We start from the raw sequence: 15,784 nt of genomic DNA on the forward strand, positions 1-15,784 counted from the left end.
GTTTTCCTAATCCAATCACAAAACTAACTACCCAATCAACCCCTATAAATAACACACATAGCTAGCATAATTATTTTTATTCATCGCCTATCTTCTGTTTTTTTTTTCTTTTTTTCTTTCATCCTAATAAGAAAAAAACCTACGACCTCATTAACTCATGGCATCTCCTCAAGAAAACGACAGCAAACCCGAAACAACAATAACCCTAACCGACAGCAAACCCGAAACAACAATAACCCTAAACGACAGCAAACCCGAAACAACAATAATCCTAAGAAGCAACGACGGAGAAATTTTTGAGGTCCCCGAATCTGTCGCCGTTTTATCGGTGACAATCAGGAACATGGTGGAAGATGGTTGTGCAGGTGGTATCATCCCGCTCGAAGAAGTCGACGCAGAAACCCTGTCATGGGTTATTACATACTTCAAGAAACACGCGGCACTACTCGATCCTTCCTGTGAGAAAGAGAAAGACGAGCTCGACGCGGAATTTTTCTCCGACAAAGAATTTAATTCCCTCCTCGCCATTGTCAATGCGGCCAACTACCTCAACGTTACGGAATTACAAGATGCGTCCACCAAACAGATTGCTAATTTTATAAGGAATAAAGGCGTGCCGGCGGTGAGGAAACTTTTTGGCGTTGAAAACGATTATACGCCGGAGGAGGAAGAGGCGCTTAGGCGGGAACACCAGTGGGCCCACGAAGACGGTGTCGAACCTGATGAGGATTGATTGTTATTCAAGATTTAGGTTTTATTCCGAATTAGGGTTTTATTTTATTTGAGTTTTCAACTATTTAATTTAATTAGCTATATATGCTTATCAATAATACAGCATGTATTCTTCTTTCTTTGCTATGCATGAATTGATATTTTGTTTTGTTTTTCTTTTACTATTAATTCAAAATCACAGTTTGTTTTTAGCTACAGTGATTAATGTTAATTATTTATTGGTTTTGATAATTAGCTGCAATCTGTTAAAACCCTAGTTTTGGGTGTTTGCAAATACTTTTTAAGTTGAGTTCATTGCACATAGTCAATCTACTATGGTTTGTAGCTCGTGCAATACCCTAATTATTGCATAGGGTAAAGCATGGTTCGCCGGAACGGAAGTGCCGTTCCAGTTCCGTTGCAACAATTTAAAAGATAAATATTACAAAGAATATTATGAAAATATAAGCAATATTCAGATCAAGTAGAATACCGAACAATAGAATACCGAACTAGAATTGAACAATAGAATACCGAACTAGAATTGTGTAGGATATAATTGAATAGTGAACTAGAATTGTGTAGGATATAATTGAAGAGTGAGGCCAAAGATCTGTGATTCAGGGGAATATTCATTATCTAACGTGGCCACCACCATCATATTATTTATTTATTTTTCTTTTATGTTTTTTTTTTCCTTATTTTTTTAGTTAAATTTGTTTTTTTTTTCAAATTCTTTTTTCCCGCGTCGGGCTGTTCCGTGGCTCCGTCTCGCCCATCCCACCAATTTCACGGCGTTCCGACGAGTCACGGTGCAAACACCGTTCTGGTTACGGATTCCGGAACGGAGGGCACCGTAACGGCCGTTCCGACCGTTCCGATGCCGTAAAGTTCACCTTGTACACTTTAAGTGGTTAGGGATTCTCTTGAATTTGCAAAAAAAAAATTACAGAAAAACAAAAAAAAAAAAAAAAAATGAAAGAAGCATATGTTGCGAATATTCTTATTTCACTCGAATCAAATAGATATTTGATGCTCTTCTGTAAAATCTATATTTATCTACTGGTTTAATTTTATAAATTTACAGTCATTAAGGAAAAAATTATGTTGTGTTTTTTTCTTCATAGAATATGTTGTGTAACAGCGTACTAAGTTTCCGACATGAATATGTTGTGTTTTTTCTTTCGGATTCGGTTTTGGGTCCTGATTTCGGGTTTTCGGGTTCGGTTTCAGTTTTGGTTTCGGTTTCATAGAGGCCAAATTGAACCTAGTCTTCTACAAAAATGTTGCAGTATAACTAAAGATTTAAATGAGAAACTTGGTCCTTCAATTATAAAATACTCATTTTGAACATTAATACAGTAAAGACAAGAGTCGGGATTTCTTGAACCGTGAATCGGCTGATCGTGGTCATACCTATGTGGAAGTTTCGGGTTTAGACTCGGGAGTGTGCCTGTGTTAAAAAAATAAAAATAAAAACAATAAATACAAATAAAAGCAACTAATTACTATGTAAATATATACATTCAAGAATGTGTAATGCAGCAAACTCACTAATGCATTGGTTCCTACTACCCTTATAAAACTCAATCTTGCTTCAAAAAAAAATTAATAGCATAGCACAAGCCAACCTATGAATTCAATCCGCATCTCTTTCGCGCATAAAACGAAATGAAGACGACCAATTTGCATAAAATATTGAAACAACTAAAACTTCGGTCAAAATCGATATCTTGCATTAATACTACTACTACCAAGACTCTATTCGGAACGAACTTTCATTCTACTAAACAAAATTCAAGTCTCTAAACAAAAAAAAATCGAACAAGAGAATCTTAATTAAACGGCTTCTAAGATTTCATAATGACCGTAGTCATGAAACAAAACACTAATGGCATTCTCCCCATCCCGTTTATACTCTTCACCGTAATTTGCTTTGTTTATTAAACTATTTGAGCCTCTCTTTTCCTCGAACACGGATATCGGTGTCCTGTAAACGAGACCAACAAAACGAGTTTATCAAATACGTTCGACAATTTTACATAGAATTATTCCAATATCAATACGAATTCATTCAATTAAACCACCAAAATATACTAAAACGTAGAAACATTTCGGACTAATAAAAAGCCAACGAACATCAAAAAAATAAACTCCGACGGAGAAACGGTAAATGAAATTAACTTACCTAAGAACATGTGAAGCCATAAGCAACTCGTGCTCTCCACCCCAAACGTAAGGCTGTCGGATATTTTCCACGTAACCGTCAAACTCTTCCTCGAGAAAAAAACTACAAAATCAACAACATAAAATCCAACTTAGTTTTTTTTCGTCTCTGTTTATTCCCAAGTACACAATTTTACTAAAAATCGAACACTTTGAACATAAGTAAATAACCACCAACCCTGCCAATTCTTTTCGCCTCTTTAACATCTCTTCAACCACCTGCGACAAAAATCGTGTAGAGATTTTTGTTGATATTAGCAATTCGAAATAACACATAATTCTTCCACAATTTACAATAAAAAATAATTAAATTAAATTAAAATTGAAAGAAAGTGATATAGATATATATACTTGAGCTCTTAATTCATCAGCAAGCTCTCTCTGGTGATTCTCATCAGGGGCATTTTGGCCATTTCTCAAGCAAACCATGTGTGCAATTGCTCTAAACAAACATCTCCCATCTGCTGTAACCCCTGTCAATATTCATAAACCATACAATCATTTACATTAAAATATTTCATGATTTAATTAAAATAAAATCCAATTGAAATAGAAAATAGAGAGAATGATAATTTTAAATAAATAATTTTGACACCTCTGACTCTGTAGTTAGAAGATGAATCGGTTTTCAAAGACAAAACCTCCGGATTCGAATCGTAAGAAGAATCGATCGCCGGAGCGGCGGCGGCGGCGGAGGCTAGGGTAGCGCAGACGCCGAAGAGGAACCAAGCGGAGTCCGTGTGGTGGAGCCACCGCGCAGGCCTTGAATCCCAGGCGGCGTTCCACGAGCCCTCGCCCCTCTTCACCACCGCCTCATTCTCGTGGCGGCCCAACACCGCAGAGTTCCGCCGCCGCCGCCTCCGGCAAGGGAGAATCGTGTGCCAAACCGAAGCGGCGGCCCTGCACTTTGACACCGCCGGGAAAGGGATTGTTGAGTGGAGGCGCCGATCGAAGTGAGTCGCCGTCCAGACGCCGCCGCCGCCGTGAGTGTAGGAGAAAGGGGGCGGCGAAAAAGGAGGTCGAAGGCGCCGGCAGAGTACTCCGAGCATCACCAAAATAGAATATGCCCTATTAGATGATTTGAGTATCTATCTACCAAACCTGGTTTTCCGAGATTTTATTTTCCAAAATCAATTATGAATTTTCAGGATTGTTTGGTATCACACGCTACACACCCCTAAATTACGAAAATACCCTTCTTATTTGAGTAATTACAATCAGCCATCAACTATGAATTGTCTTATACATCTTTTCTTACCGTGTCAAGATTTCATCTATTGAATAAGATGTGTTTTCGTAAAATAACACATAGGTGAAGGGTATTTATAATTACCAAAACAATAGAGATTTTTTCGTAATTTAATTTATATTTGGGGTGACTGCAATTTACCCTACCAAAATAATATATCTTATTTATTATTTTTTTATTCATAATTTTTTATTTATAGGTTTGTAAGACAATACGTAATTGGGGTGGTTGTAGTTACCCAAATAAAAGAGAGTTTGTCCTAATTTAATCTTACATCAGGATTGACAGGAACTTACCAAGAAAATGCATAAACAAAGTTATTTTCATATTTTTATTGTATTAAATAACATAAAGCAAATGTATCTTATTTTCATATTCTGCATTTAAATAAAAATAAATTCAAATTATTTTCTATTTTTTTATTAAAAATCATAATGCATTTTTTAACAAAAAATAGTAATTTATTAGGTAAAGGGAAAAAGGTTTTAAATAGATATAAAGGAGAGTGGTTTATTTATTAGGCCCTCGTGTGGTCCGTCAAACTTCCGGAACAAGAAAAGATGGAATCGTCACGTGTGGAGTAGACACGTGTCATTTTCTACACCATAAAAGGAGACTTGTTTATTAGGGTTCTACTTCTACCAAACCTAGGGGTGAACGCGGGCGGGTTTGGGCGGGTTGACGTAAAAAAGATAACCCGACCCGATATAGGCGGGTTACCAAAATTTCAAACTGCACCTGCCTAGTTAGGATTACAAACTGCCCTTTGTCGGGTGGCACACTTTGGCGGGCGGGCAGGCGGGTTGGCGGGTTCGAGAGAACTACACAGTATTTAAAATATAATGCCAAAAAAATAATTTAAAAGATGAAATTGTTCATTAATTCTGAAGCACAAAAGTATTTGCTGAGTCTTATGTTATTATAACATTTTGCTCACATCAAAATCTTACGAGAAACGAAATAAATAAAAAAAAAAGAAAAAAATTAATCCTTCTTCCATTGCTGCAGCCTGCAAGTCTGCAACATCCAATATAAACTGAGTTGAACTTTCTTTATAACCTGAATAAACATAGACAAAAGAACAATTGTGGTCAATATTGTAAACTTAAAAAAATAGACATGTAATCTGCACAAAAAAATGAAATACGTAATATGCCTATAAAAAAAAATCAGAAGTCATATATTGATCAATTTTATATATAAGTTCTTGCTTAGAAAATTATTTGAAAATGAATGCCTTACCAACAAAAGACGATCAGCCATCAAAGACCACAAATCCAACAAAGCTTCAAAAAGTAGAAATATGTAATTTTCCAAAAAACTTGTATGTAATCCGGCCTGAAAAATATAGAGTCAGACTGTAATTGATCTGTAATGATCAATTTCATACCAAGTTCATGTTTAGAAAATTAAATGAAATGAGTCACTTACCAACAAAATGCAATCAACCATCAATGATAATGGATTTATCATTTGAAGCACCCAAAAGTTCTGGAAAAAAAATATAAATGCCAATCAATAACTGAAGAGAACAACAAACCAAAAGTTAAAAAAAATAATAATATTGTATCTACCTTTTATAATTTCATCATACTTCTCCACTTCTTTGATAGGCACTTCTCTCATTGATTCTATGATGTCAATTGTGGTTGGTTTTGATCTTAACCAACTTTGGCAACATACAAGAGCCTCCACCATTTCCGGATTAAGTGAACTTCGATACGGATCAATAATACGACCACTTGTGCTAAATGCCGACTCAGATGCCACTGTGGAAACAGGGATAGCTAAAACATCTCTAGCCAATTGAGAGAGAATGGGAAATCTAATGGAATTTTCTTTCCACCACCTCAATATATCAAAAGACTCGACATTTCTTTCACATTTTTCTTCCAAATATCTTGTAAGTTCTGACTTTGTGTGAACACATTCATCTTCCTCCATTTTTTTTTCAAATTGAGAAGCTAAAGAGTTCCCTGCCCCCAGATTATCATCCACTTCCATGACATCAATGGAAGTTTGACTCGAGCTTGTTTGCACATTTTGAGAATCTTCGCCAGAAGTGCCATGTTGATAATGTCCATACAAACGAATTAAAATATTCTTGACTCTCTCTTCCATAGAATTAGATAAAGTACTATCATTTTCATAAACTTCGTTAAGACAAAATCTCACAAACCTTAACTTGTAACGTGGATCCAAAATAGTTGCAACATAAACAAGGAAGTTAAGTTTATCAAGGCTTTCCCAGTATTTGGTGAATTTCTGTTTCATTTTGAGTCCCATTGAACTCACTTTCGGATCACTGTGTTTGGACAGATATCTCAACCTAGTTTGGACAGCCACAATTTCTTGAAAAAACATATTAGATGTCACATGTAAAGAACCAGAAAATTTTAAGGTAACATCATAGAAAAGCTTCAAAAACTTTGTAAATGATCTAGCAACAATCCAATCCTCTTCATTAGGCGGGCCGATGTATTTTCTTTCTTTTGACCTTCCCCTTTCACAACCCTCTTCATTCTCATTAATTTCATTTTCCACACAATCATCCGTATCTTTATCACCCAAGGCAAAGTACAACCTGTAGTTTGAATCATCTTCTTTTAGCCGTTCAAAAGCTTTTTCAAACGTTGTCGCCGCTTCTAGCATTAAATATGTAGAATTCCACCTAGTTTCTATATCAAGGCAAACCGAACTCTTGCAAGCAATTTTCTCTATGTTTGCACAGTTTTTGAATGCCCGGAGTCTAGGTGGAGATGAACGCACATACCTAATCGCATTCCGAATCTTTAGAATAGAATCATTTTGTTCTTTCAGACCATCCTTCACGATTAAGTTCAAAATATGCGCACAACACCTTAGATGCAAAAATTCATGATCTGATATAGTAGTTTCCCACCCTTTAGTGTTCTTCTTCACGTATTTAATTGCACCATCATTAGAGCTCGCATTATCAACCGTTATAGTCAATAATTTATCTATTCCCCAATCCAACAAACAACTTTCGATCATTTTACCTATTGTTTTACCCTTGTGATCAGAAATGACACAAAAACTTAAAATTCTTTTTTGCAGCACCCACTCCTTATCAATCCAATGTGCTGTAAGACACATATAATTGATGTTTTGGATTGAGGTCCATGTATCAGTGGTAAGGCAAACACGTTCAGATTTAATAAGGCTTTTAAGTTTTGTCTTCTCATCAAGAAAAAGTTTCATACAATCCCTAGCAATAGTTATTCGGCTTGGAAGTGTAAATCTAGGTTGTAAACAAGCTGAATATCTCTTAAACCCTTCTCCCTCCACAATATTAAAAAGAAGCTCATCAAGAATAATCATTTCAATCAATTTCAGCCTACACTCTTCATAACTATAGCTCACAGATTTAAGAAAAACAGAAGAAGCTTCATTTCCCTCTTGTTTAAACGCATAAACAAGTGTCTTTTGTTTCTCATCAACAAGCCTATAAGGATATTTTTTGCACTGAATTTGCAAGTGGTTTATCAAGTTACCCGTACCATGTTGTTTTGGATGAGCTGCATAGTCATGGCCACAGTACTTGCAAGCTGCTCTCGGGTTTCCATTTTCCTCAAATCTTTCAAAATGATCCCACACCCATGAGTTTGGTCTGCTGCCAATTGCTGCCTCTTTTGAATTTTGTTCCTTTGGTTGAATTACTTTTTTATTTGTAATCCTCTTCCTTTTTCTTGAAGGTGGCTTCCATCGGGTTGGCCCACAGGGAGGTGGGGGCGACTTCATAGCTGATTTGGGTGCAGCAGATGTGCCTTGTTCATCAACATTGGGATTCAAGTCTCGAGTTTCAGCAATAATATTACTTTCATTTACCATCTGTAAAGCAAAATCCAACATAAAACATATAAATGAGAAATTCAAAAACTAATAAACATAAATGAGAAAGGATAGATTTCTTTTCAAATTAAAAAAATCTGTTTTTTGCTCCTAATCATGTCTCTCATCTCACAATCAGAAGAGAATAACCAAAAAAATGGCTGAAATTATAGATTCTGGAAGAAAACAAAAATAAATTGAAACACAAAATTAGAGGTCAAGGGAATGCTTTGTGGTTCTTCACAACTGAATAAAATCTTACCTTTTCAGTTTGTATTGAGGAGTGAGAACCAAAATCAGATTGGTGAGCTAGAAAATTGAAACAAAAGAGCGGATTGTAGAGCTGTAGGCGGTGAACCAGTGACGCGGTATGTCTGCGGGAAAGGTAAAGTGAAAACCCTAATTACTTAGTATATATATGGCGGTCGGGTCGGGTTATGGGCGGGTTACAATATTAAGACCCGCTAACCGACCCGTTTCCTGCGGGTTGGCAGATTCATCAACTGCTACTAAAAAAATAAAATGTAAACTGTGCGGGTCGCGGGCGGGTCGGGTCGGGTCGGGCGGGTGGGTCGGGTTTCGCGGGTATTTGTTCACCCCTAACCAAACCAATTGTCTAATTTTATGAGGTCCTCAAACTTAAGCTACATGGAACCAACTTAATCATACAATATAAAAATTCATTTTCCAATTAAAAAAATCAAATGATTGAACATTATAGAACAATGTTCAACCAATTAAAATCAATGCACTTTGCTTTTTTTTGATTTTTTTTATTTTTTATTTGGGAAAATTACAACCACCCTGGGTATGGTCAATTTACGAAAAAACTCCTCATGTTTGGATACTTACATCTACCCCCATCAACTATGATTGTTTTTCTCACACCTCCACCTTTATGGGGTCAAATTCAACATAATCACCTGGATTGCATGGATTGTGTTCTAGTTTGTACTCGTTTTGTGTAAAAATACAGTTTCTGGTGCACCACAATCTGATATATACAAGTCAAAAAACACATATTATGATCATCTTGCTTCAAAATGTGCAGTTCGAATGGGATAAAACGGGTACAAAAGTGATAATATTTCATATAATGTAGAAGATTCCACCAAATTTTATAGTTGATGGGGTGATTGTAATTACCCAAACAGGAGGGGAATTTTCGTAATTTGACCATACCTTATGGAGGTGGTTGTAATTTACCCTTTTTATTTTAAAGGATGATAATTGCTGGTTCTCAATTCCTTGGGTGATTCAAACTCATAGCTCAAATTAATGAACTTTATTAATGTAATTATTTCATTCTATAATATTTCTTGTTCTATATTATCTACAGATTTAAAATATCAATTGTGAACAAATTATCATTTTCTCAGCTCTTGTCACTTCAAAAATACATTTTCTTAGAAACATATTCAATAATTGTATCATCTGCATATAACTCTCTACATGAATTTGTTCATGTGTTTGTTGTATTTATGTTAGCATGCAAAGATAGGTTGATTATACTATTTTGTTTTTAATTCATTAAAAAATATTTTAAGAATACGTTTCATTCAATAAAATAAATATCGTTAGAGCTAACAAAAGTTTATTCGAAAGACTATAATGACACAAATTATAAAAGTGAAAAGTTAAAATAAGACAAAGAAGCTAAAGTCGAGTCATATTCTAAGATGATCGATTATTAATGAGATTTGCATTTCTTTATTTTGTCGGTTTTTGCACATTGTCAGCTTAACAAAAAGAAATTGCAGGAACACACCAAAACTTGTTATTTCGAGCCACTTAAATCAAAATCTCCCGGGGAATATTAGTGTTGAATAATAATACATCTACAGTTAATAAATGATATAATTTAGTAGATGAAAATGAAACACTTGACTAATTCCCAGTCCGTTGAAAAGTATTCTTCCGAAAACAATTGCATTATATAATGCTAATAACTTGGTGATTTTTATGATTTTACACCTAATTAGAAAAGAGATATACTAAATCAAGAAACAAGTCTTTTAATTTACGCTAAAAATAGATAGAGAAATGTTCTAACCTTACATCTCTCGCTACGAACTACTGCACGATTCGTCTTGTTAAAAAAAATAAAATCTTATTTTTAAAACGAGTTAACGCTAGGGTAGCCCTAATGATATTTTGTAATATTGTTTTTAAATTTTACAATTAAGAACACTCTCTATCGAGTGTTCATAATTACCCTATAATGGACTCAAGTCCAATAAAATTTAAAAAGAAAATCATAAAAATTACCAAAACCTTCCTAAGATAAGATCGAATTATCAGAAAAATCGGTATCTTATAAGGAATATCCATAGAATAAAAAAAATCCTTTCAAATTCACACCGGAAGAAGGACGAATATAAGATGACAACAAACTAGAGAAGGTTATTTGCAATTAATGGGTGGTGGTTCTTTTTTTTTTTTTTTTTTTTTTAGTAATTTGACCGATTTCTCATAATTTGCCCTACATATTTTATCTACAAGAAAGTACGAGAAAATTTAGAGAATGTATAACTTGTTATAAATGAATTTCAAGATATAGGAGTTCATAAAAATAATATTATTTTGAAGGGTAAATTTAGAGGATGTATAACTTATTATAAATGAATTTCAAGATATATGAGTTCATAAAAATAATATTATTTTGAAGGGTAAATTACAACCATGAGGCATGATCAATTTACGAAAAAACTCATCTTGTTTGGATAATTACATCTACGCATCAACTAAGATTTTTTCTTACAACTCCACTCTTATGGCGTCATTATAATCATCTAAATTTTGTGGAATATGATCTAGTTTGTACTCATTTTGTGTAAAAATACAATTTTTGATGCACCACAAGCTAATATATATATATACAAGTCATAAAACACATATTATGATCATCTTGCTTCAAAATGTGGAGTTCGAATGGGATAAAAGTAAAACAGGTACAAAAGTGATAATATCCATATAATTTCGAAGATTCCACTAAATTTGAAACCACAGGGGTGCGCGTGTAAGAGGATTTATAGTTGAAGGGTAATTGTAATTTGACCATATATCGAGGGGTGGTTGTAATTTACCCTATTTTTAAACAAGAATTTCAAATTCATTATAAAAATGCATTTGAATTGATTGGGTGAATTGATTATACAGCAGATCTCAACAAAGAAAGAAAACAACGATAGCCTAATCCAAAAACCTGAAGAGAGAAAACAAAGATCCAAATTCGAAGCGTTTCCACCAAACGAGCAAACAAATTTTAAAAATGCGTACGACACTGTAAATACATAACATCAGATTCCTACGAGAAATGTGCTATAAAATTCTGCTAAAGAATATAAAATGTTTCCGAATAACTAATAGCAGTTACAAAGTAAGATGTTCGAGTCTCCAAGAGCAATCTCTCGTCTATAGGGCAAAATGCATTACCTCTTTTCTTAAGCAATGCTGACATTAAAGTTGTCTCTAATGTAGGCAAATCGTCCCTGTAACATAAGGGAAAGAGGGTAAGAAACGATGTTTCGTTTCCCAAGAAAATATAACATTCTTAATTTTATAAGCCTCAATCGAACATGTGTTGATATGATCAACGTACAAAAATTCGATTTTGTTTTTTTAACTAAAATTTTAGGGCAACTTGCAGCACCCCCTGAGGTAAGGTCAAATTACGAAAACAAAAACTACTCGGTTTGAGTAATTACAGCCTTAACTATGTATTTTCTTACGAAAAAACCCCTATTTGAGTAGGTAAATTTGACATCGTAAGGGTAGACGTGTAAGACAATACATAGTTTAGGGCAAATTATAGCCCCCCAAAGGTAAGGTCAAATTACGAAAAAAAAAAAACCCTCATGTTTGAATAATTACAACCACCCCTTCAACTATGTATTTTCTTACGAAAAAACAAAACCCCTATTTCAGTAGGTAAATTTGACACCGTAAGACGTAAAGGTGGACGTGTAAGACAATACATTGTTCAGGGGTGGTTGTAACTACCCAAACATGAGGGGAGGTTTCGTAATTTGACGTTACTTCAGGGAAGTGGCCGTAATTTGCCTCAGAAAATTATGTATATAAACTCTCGGTCCTCAAACTGAGAAGTAACCTAATTCGATAGTCACTCTTTTATATATATATATATATATATATATATATATATATTATTGTTTTAGAATAATGTAATAAGCATTATCAATGTAAAGTGTCGAGAGAAATAGTAAGAAAAAAAATGCACCGCTCTAACACTGCAACTTAACAAATATATGTGTATTAAAAACATGAATAATGTTACTAAGAATATTTCATTCGTAAACGTACCTATAACCGCTCTTAATCTCGACATATGTAGATGATCGCCGGTACTATGATCCACCCAACAATTTTTTCACGACGGAAATGGAAGTATTAGTCGCGCAGTCACAGAAAATGACTGTTCTAAGATTTCCAGATATGAGTTGCCTTATGGATTTCACTGCATCAAAGTAAGCGCCTTTGAAAGGGTCTTCTAGTCCATCAACAACCTACGATCACACACAAATACAAAAATAAATAAAATAATAATAATAATAATAACTACCCATCCTTTACGAAAAATGTTTTCATTAACTCGTGTTCATGTAAATCCCACATAAACAAGAACTTGAGACGAAAGAAAACAAACCATTCAGAATATATTAAATGGGCAAATTGCCATCCCCTGAGATAAGGTCAAATTACGAAAAAAGACCCTCACGATTGAGTAATTACAACCACCCCCAACTATGTATTTTCTTACGAAAAAACCCCTATTTCAGTAGGTAAATTTGACATCATAAGGTTGGACGTGTAAAACAATACATAGTTGAGGGGGTGGTGTAGTTACCCAAACACGGAGGGGGTTTTCGTAATTTGACCTTACCTCAGGGTGGCCGTAATTTGCCCTATATTAAATTGACATGTATTTCAAAACAAAGAGAAAGCTTATTAAAAGTTACCAGCAAGGAAACTCCGGATATGTCAACAGCCTTCAACGAGATAAGCTCTAAGAGTCTCTCCGGGGTAGAGACGAGAAACTCTGGTTCACAACTCTTTAAACTGCGACATGTAATGAAATCAAATCAAACAAGTAGAGAAAGAAATGAACTTCAGAAAGTTGAAAAAGAAAGTCAAACTACAAATTCAATTGGTCACAATCACAATAATGAATTGCGTCTACTATGTCTCGCCTCGAATATATATTTTTTTTTTTGGCATTGTTACAATATAGATTTGTCCGTAAAATAGGAAATTAGCTGCCAATGGATAAAGATAATGCATAAAAGAAAATTCAATTTGGACACTAACCCGTTAATTTGATGATCTATGGAAGCTCCCGAGTGCAAACTCACTGTATGTATTCCAAGAACTTTCAAAGGCTTGCAGACTTGGCGTACCTACAAATTATTGAATACGATAAGTAACAAACACTCGATGTAACTCGGAAAAAAATGCAATATAACAAAAATAAATGAATGAGATAATTAACAACCACCAAGAACAAGAAAAATAAAACTGAAAGTTCCATAGTATTTAAACGACAAAAAGAAATGGTAAATATTAATTTAGAGCAAGAAACATAACATGAAATGGATCCAAAATTTTTTTTACGTATTATACGAAACCATTAGAAATTCACAATCTAAAAAATTAATGAGAAATTTGCCGAAAAACGAACCTTTGAAGCTTTGTCTTGAGAAGGCACTAGATATAAAAGAAAAGGACCACCAAACGATAAGCCCTCTTTCTCCTTCATCGAAATGGTATCTGCAGCAGTCGATGCCATCCAAGCAATTTGCTCCATTGTCGAATAAACTCCATTGATCTCCAACACATCTTTACCAGTGCTGTAACAGTTCCAAAACTCGAGCCCCCACGCATTGGCAAACAGAGGTTCGTCCTTTTCCTCCTCACCGCTCAGCAACTCATTCTGTATCGAATTCAAGCACATGATCAAAAACTTCGACGGGGACTCGGTGCTTCTTTTACCAGAACCGAGTTCTTTCAACGAACGGTCGGATTTGTCCCACTTGATGACCTGGCATGACGGTGTGCCCACGTCGATCGCAATTTCCGGCCCCATGAAACTGATCGAAACTAATGCTAACTTCCCTTTGTTTGCATTTTGTGAAGGCTTCGCGATTTTATTCTCTCGAAGATTTTCGGTGGCGTCTTCTTTGTTGTTGGAAGACTTCTTTTTTAATCTATTCTTGTCTAGAAGCTTCTTAGACTCTCTGGAATCTCTCTTCCGTTTTTTCGTCTGTTCGGTTTTCGCCTCGTTGAACGGATTCTCTGGAGTTGGAAGGCTGAAGCACATACCCTGCCAATTAATACAAAAAAATAAATAAATAAATAAAACCATAATTTGTCACAATTTAATTAATCATGCAATTGTTAATTATAAACCAATTTTCACATACCCTGCCAATTAAATAAAAAAACCATAATTTGTCACATTTTAATTAACCATGCAATTGTCAATTATAAACCATAATTTTTGCTCCAACCCTTATAAACTGCAAATAGGTAATTGATTTGTGTAGATAATATATCATCAATTCAATGAAATGAAGTAAACAATTATTGTGTCAATTTCTCCAACAGAAAATTAAAAAATAAAAAAAAATAAAAAAATAATAATAACAATAATTAATTAGGAACAGACCTGACATTGGCGGCGTTTGCCGGACTGGCGGCGCTTCTTGGAGGCGATAATGGCGGCGACGCGAGCGGAGACCTGTGAAGAAGAACTCTTTTTATTCTCCTGCTTTTTTAAGCTCTTTTTGTTCTTCCGTCTGGTAATCGAATCATCGCTTTTCCCCATTTTTTTTTTCTGTAGAAAAATTGAACGGAGGAGCACGGAGTTGTGGTGACTGCTGGTTTTGTGTAGTAGCGCAGAGACACACACACAGTGTGTGTGTTTTGAGTGCTGGGGTTTGGAGGGATATGTTCGGTATTAAAGTTTTGTTGTGGTTTTACTTTGTCATTTTGGGTTTAGTGGGGGGTTTGGCCCAATTTGTAACTGGGGTTGGGCTTTCAATCCAGAGTTGATATAAAATTTCTTTGTTTGTTTTTTTTTTTTTTTTTTTTTTTCCTATTTTATTTATGGATTTTTTTTTTTTGGCACACTAAAATAAACTCCAATTTGACTCCAGGAGTTTATAAATGCGGTTTTATTTTTACGAATATCGTTTCAATTTTCAAAAAAAATATTAATTTCTAGGATTTGAAAAGTCCGTATTTTTTGCTATCCACATCCAAAATGAGGATTCCTTCGACCCTACACCCGGTGAAAAACACCGGGTGGGTCTTCTGCTGCCACGTGTTCTTTTTTTTATTTTTCTAAAACCCCTAAAGGTAAACCCTAGCGGGGAATCTATTATAAAATACAAAAAAGAGACACGTGGCAGCGCAGAAGACCCACCCGGTGTTTTTCACCGGGTGTAGGGTCGAACAAATCCAAAATGAGAGTGAAATAGCACAATTCAAGGGAGGAGAGAGATATCCTTCACGCGCCATGTTGGACGTGAGAACCACTGTTTCATGCTGAAATTAGCAACTGCAATTCTAACGTGGAAAATTTTAAAAAATTTAAAAAACTCCTATGAAATAGGGACGTGATATATCTATTAATTTGTGTTTAATACATTTAAAAAGAAAAAAACATATTATTTGATACCTACGAGTTAGAGTAGATAAGTTTTTTAGAAGTATCAAATTATTATT

General features: G+C 34.8%; 3 protein-coding genes across 3 annotated transcripts; 1 reads left to right on the plus strand and 2 right to left on the minus strand.

Annotated features, from left to right (window-relative positions):
• Nucleotides 1-157: 157 nt before the first annotated feature.
• On the plus strand, nucleotides 158-733 carry LOC105957301 (SKP1-like protein 13). The gene has a single exon (XM_012981234.2). It carries the CDS (start codon nucleotides 158-160, stop codon nucleotides 731-733), a length of 576 nt encoding a protein of 191 aa, XP_012836688.2.
• Nucleotides 734-2,396: 1,663 nt separating this feature from the next.
• LOC105957317 (OVARIAN TUMOR DOMAIN-containing deubiquitinating enzyme 3) lies at nucleotides 2,397-4,213 on the minus strand. The gene is made up of 5 exons (XM_012981247.2): nucleotides 3,533-4,213; nucleotides 3,289-3,410; nucleotides 3,116-3,156; nucleotides 2,900-3,001; nucleotides 2,397-2,701 (listed from the first exon to the last, which is right to left on the minus strand). The coding sequence occupies exons 1-5, from the start codon at nucleotides 3,984-3,986 to the stop codon at nucleotides 2,551-2,553; spliced, it is 870 nt and encodes a 289-aa protein (XP_012836701.2). The 5' UTR covers nucleotides 3,987-4,213; the 3' UTR covers nucleotides 2,397-2,550.
• Nucleotides 4,214-11,269: 7,056 nt separating this feature from the next.
• LOC105957316 (uncharacterized) lies at nucleotides 11,270-15,048 on the minus strand. Its single transcript, XM_012981246.2, has 6 exons — nucleotides 14,724-15,048; nucleotides 13,737-14,378; nucleotides 13,367-13,455; nucleotides 13,018-13,117; nucleotides 12,362-12,564; nucleotides 11,270-11,529 (listed from the first exon to the last, which is right to left on the minus strand). Exons 1-5 carry the CDS (start codon nucleotides 14,880-14,882, stop codon nucleotides 12,406-12,408), a joined length of 1,149 nt encoding a protein of 382 aa, XP_012836700.2. The 5' UTR covers nucleotides 14,883-15,048; the 3' UTR covers nucleotides 11,270-11,529; nucleotides 12,362-12,405.
• Nucleotides 15,049-15,784: the final 736 nt, after the last annotated feature.

The sequence above is a fragment of the Erythranthe guttata genome, chromosome 6 (genome assembly GCF_056151865.1).
Source record: "Erythranthe guttata isolate IM_541 chromosome 6, IM_541, whole genome shotgun sequence".
In the NCBI taxonomy this organism is placed as follows: domain Eukaryota; kingdom Viridiplantae; phylum Streptophyta; class Magnoliopsida; order Lamiales; family Phrymaceae; genus Erythranthe; species Erythranthe guttata.

Coding starts and splice junctions, on each gene's coding strand:
- LOC105957301 (XM_012981234.2), top strand. CDS start 158: ATGGCATCTCCTCAAGAAAACGACAGCAAACCCGAAACAACAATAACC.
- LOC105957317 (XM_012981247.2), bottom strand. CDS start 3,986: ATGCTCGGAGTACTCTGCCGGCGCCTTCGACCTCCTTTTTCGCCGCCC. Junction 3,157..3,288: donor CTGATGAATTAAGAGCTCAA/GTATATATATCT, acceptor TTTTTGTCGCAG/GTGGTTGAAGAGATGTTAAA. Junction 2,702..2,899: donor ATGGCTTCACATGTTCTTAG/GTAAGTTAATTT, acceptor TCTCGTTTACAG/GACACCGATATCCGTGTTCG.
- LOC105957316 (XM_012981246.2), bottom strand. CDS start 14,882: ATGGGGAAAAGCGATGATTCGATTACCAGACGGAAGAACAAAAAGAGC. Junction 13,118..13,366: donor ATAGATCATCAAATTAACGG/GTTAGTGTCCAA, acceptor TACATGTCGCAG/TTTAAAGAGTTGTGAACCAG. Junction 12,565..13,017: donor TATCCGGAGTTTCCTTGCTG/GTAACTTTTAAT, acceptor GTGTGATCGTAG/GTTGTTGATGGACTAGAAGA.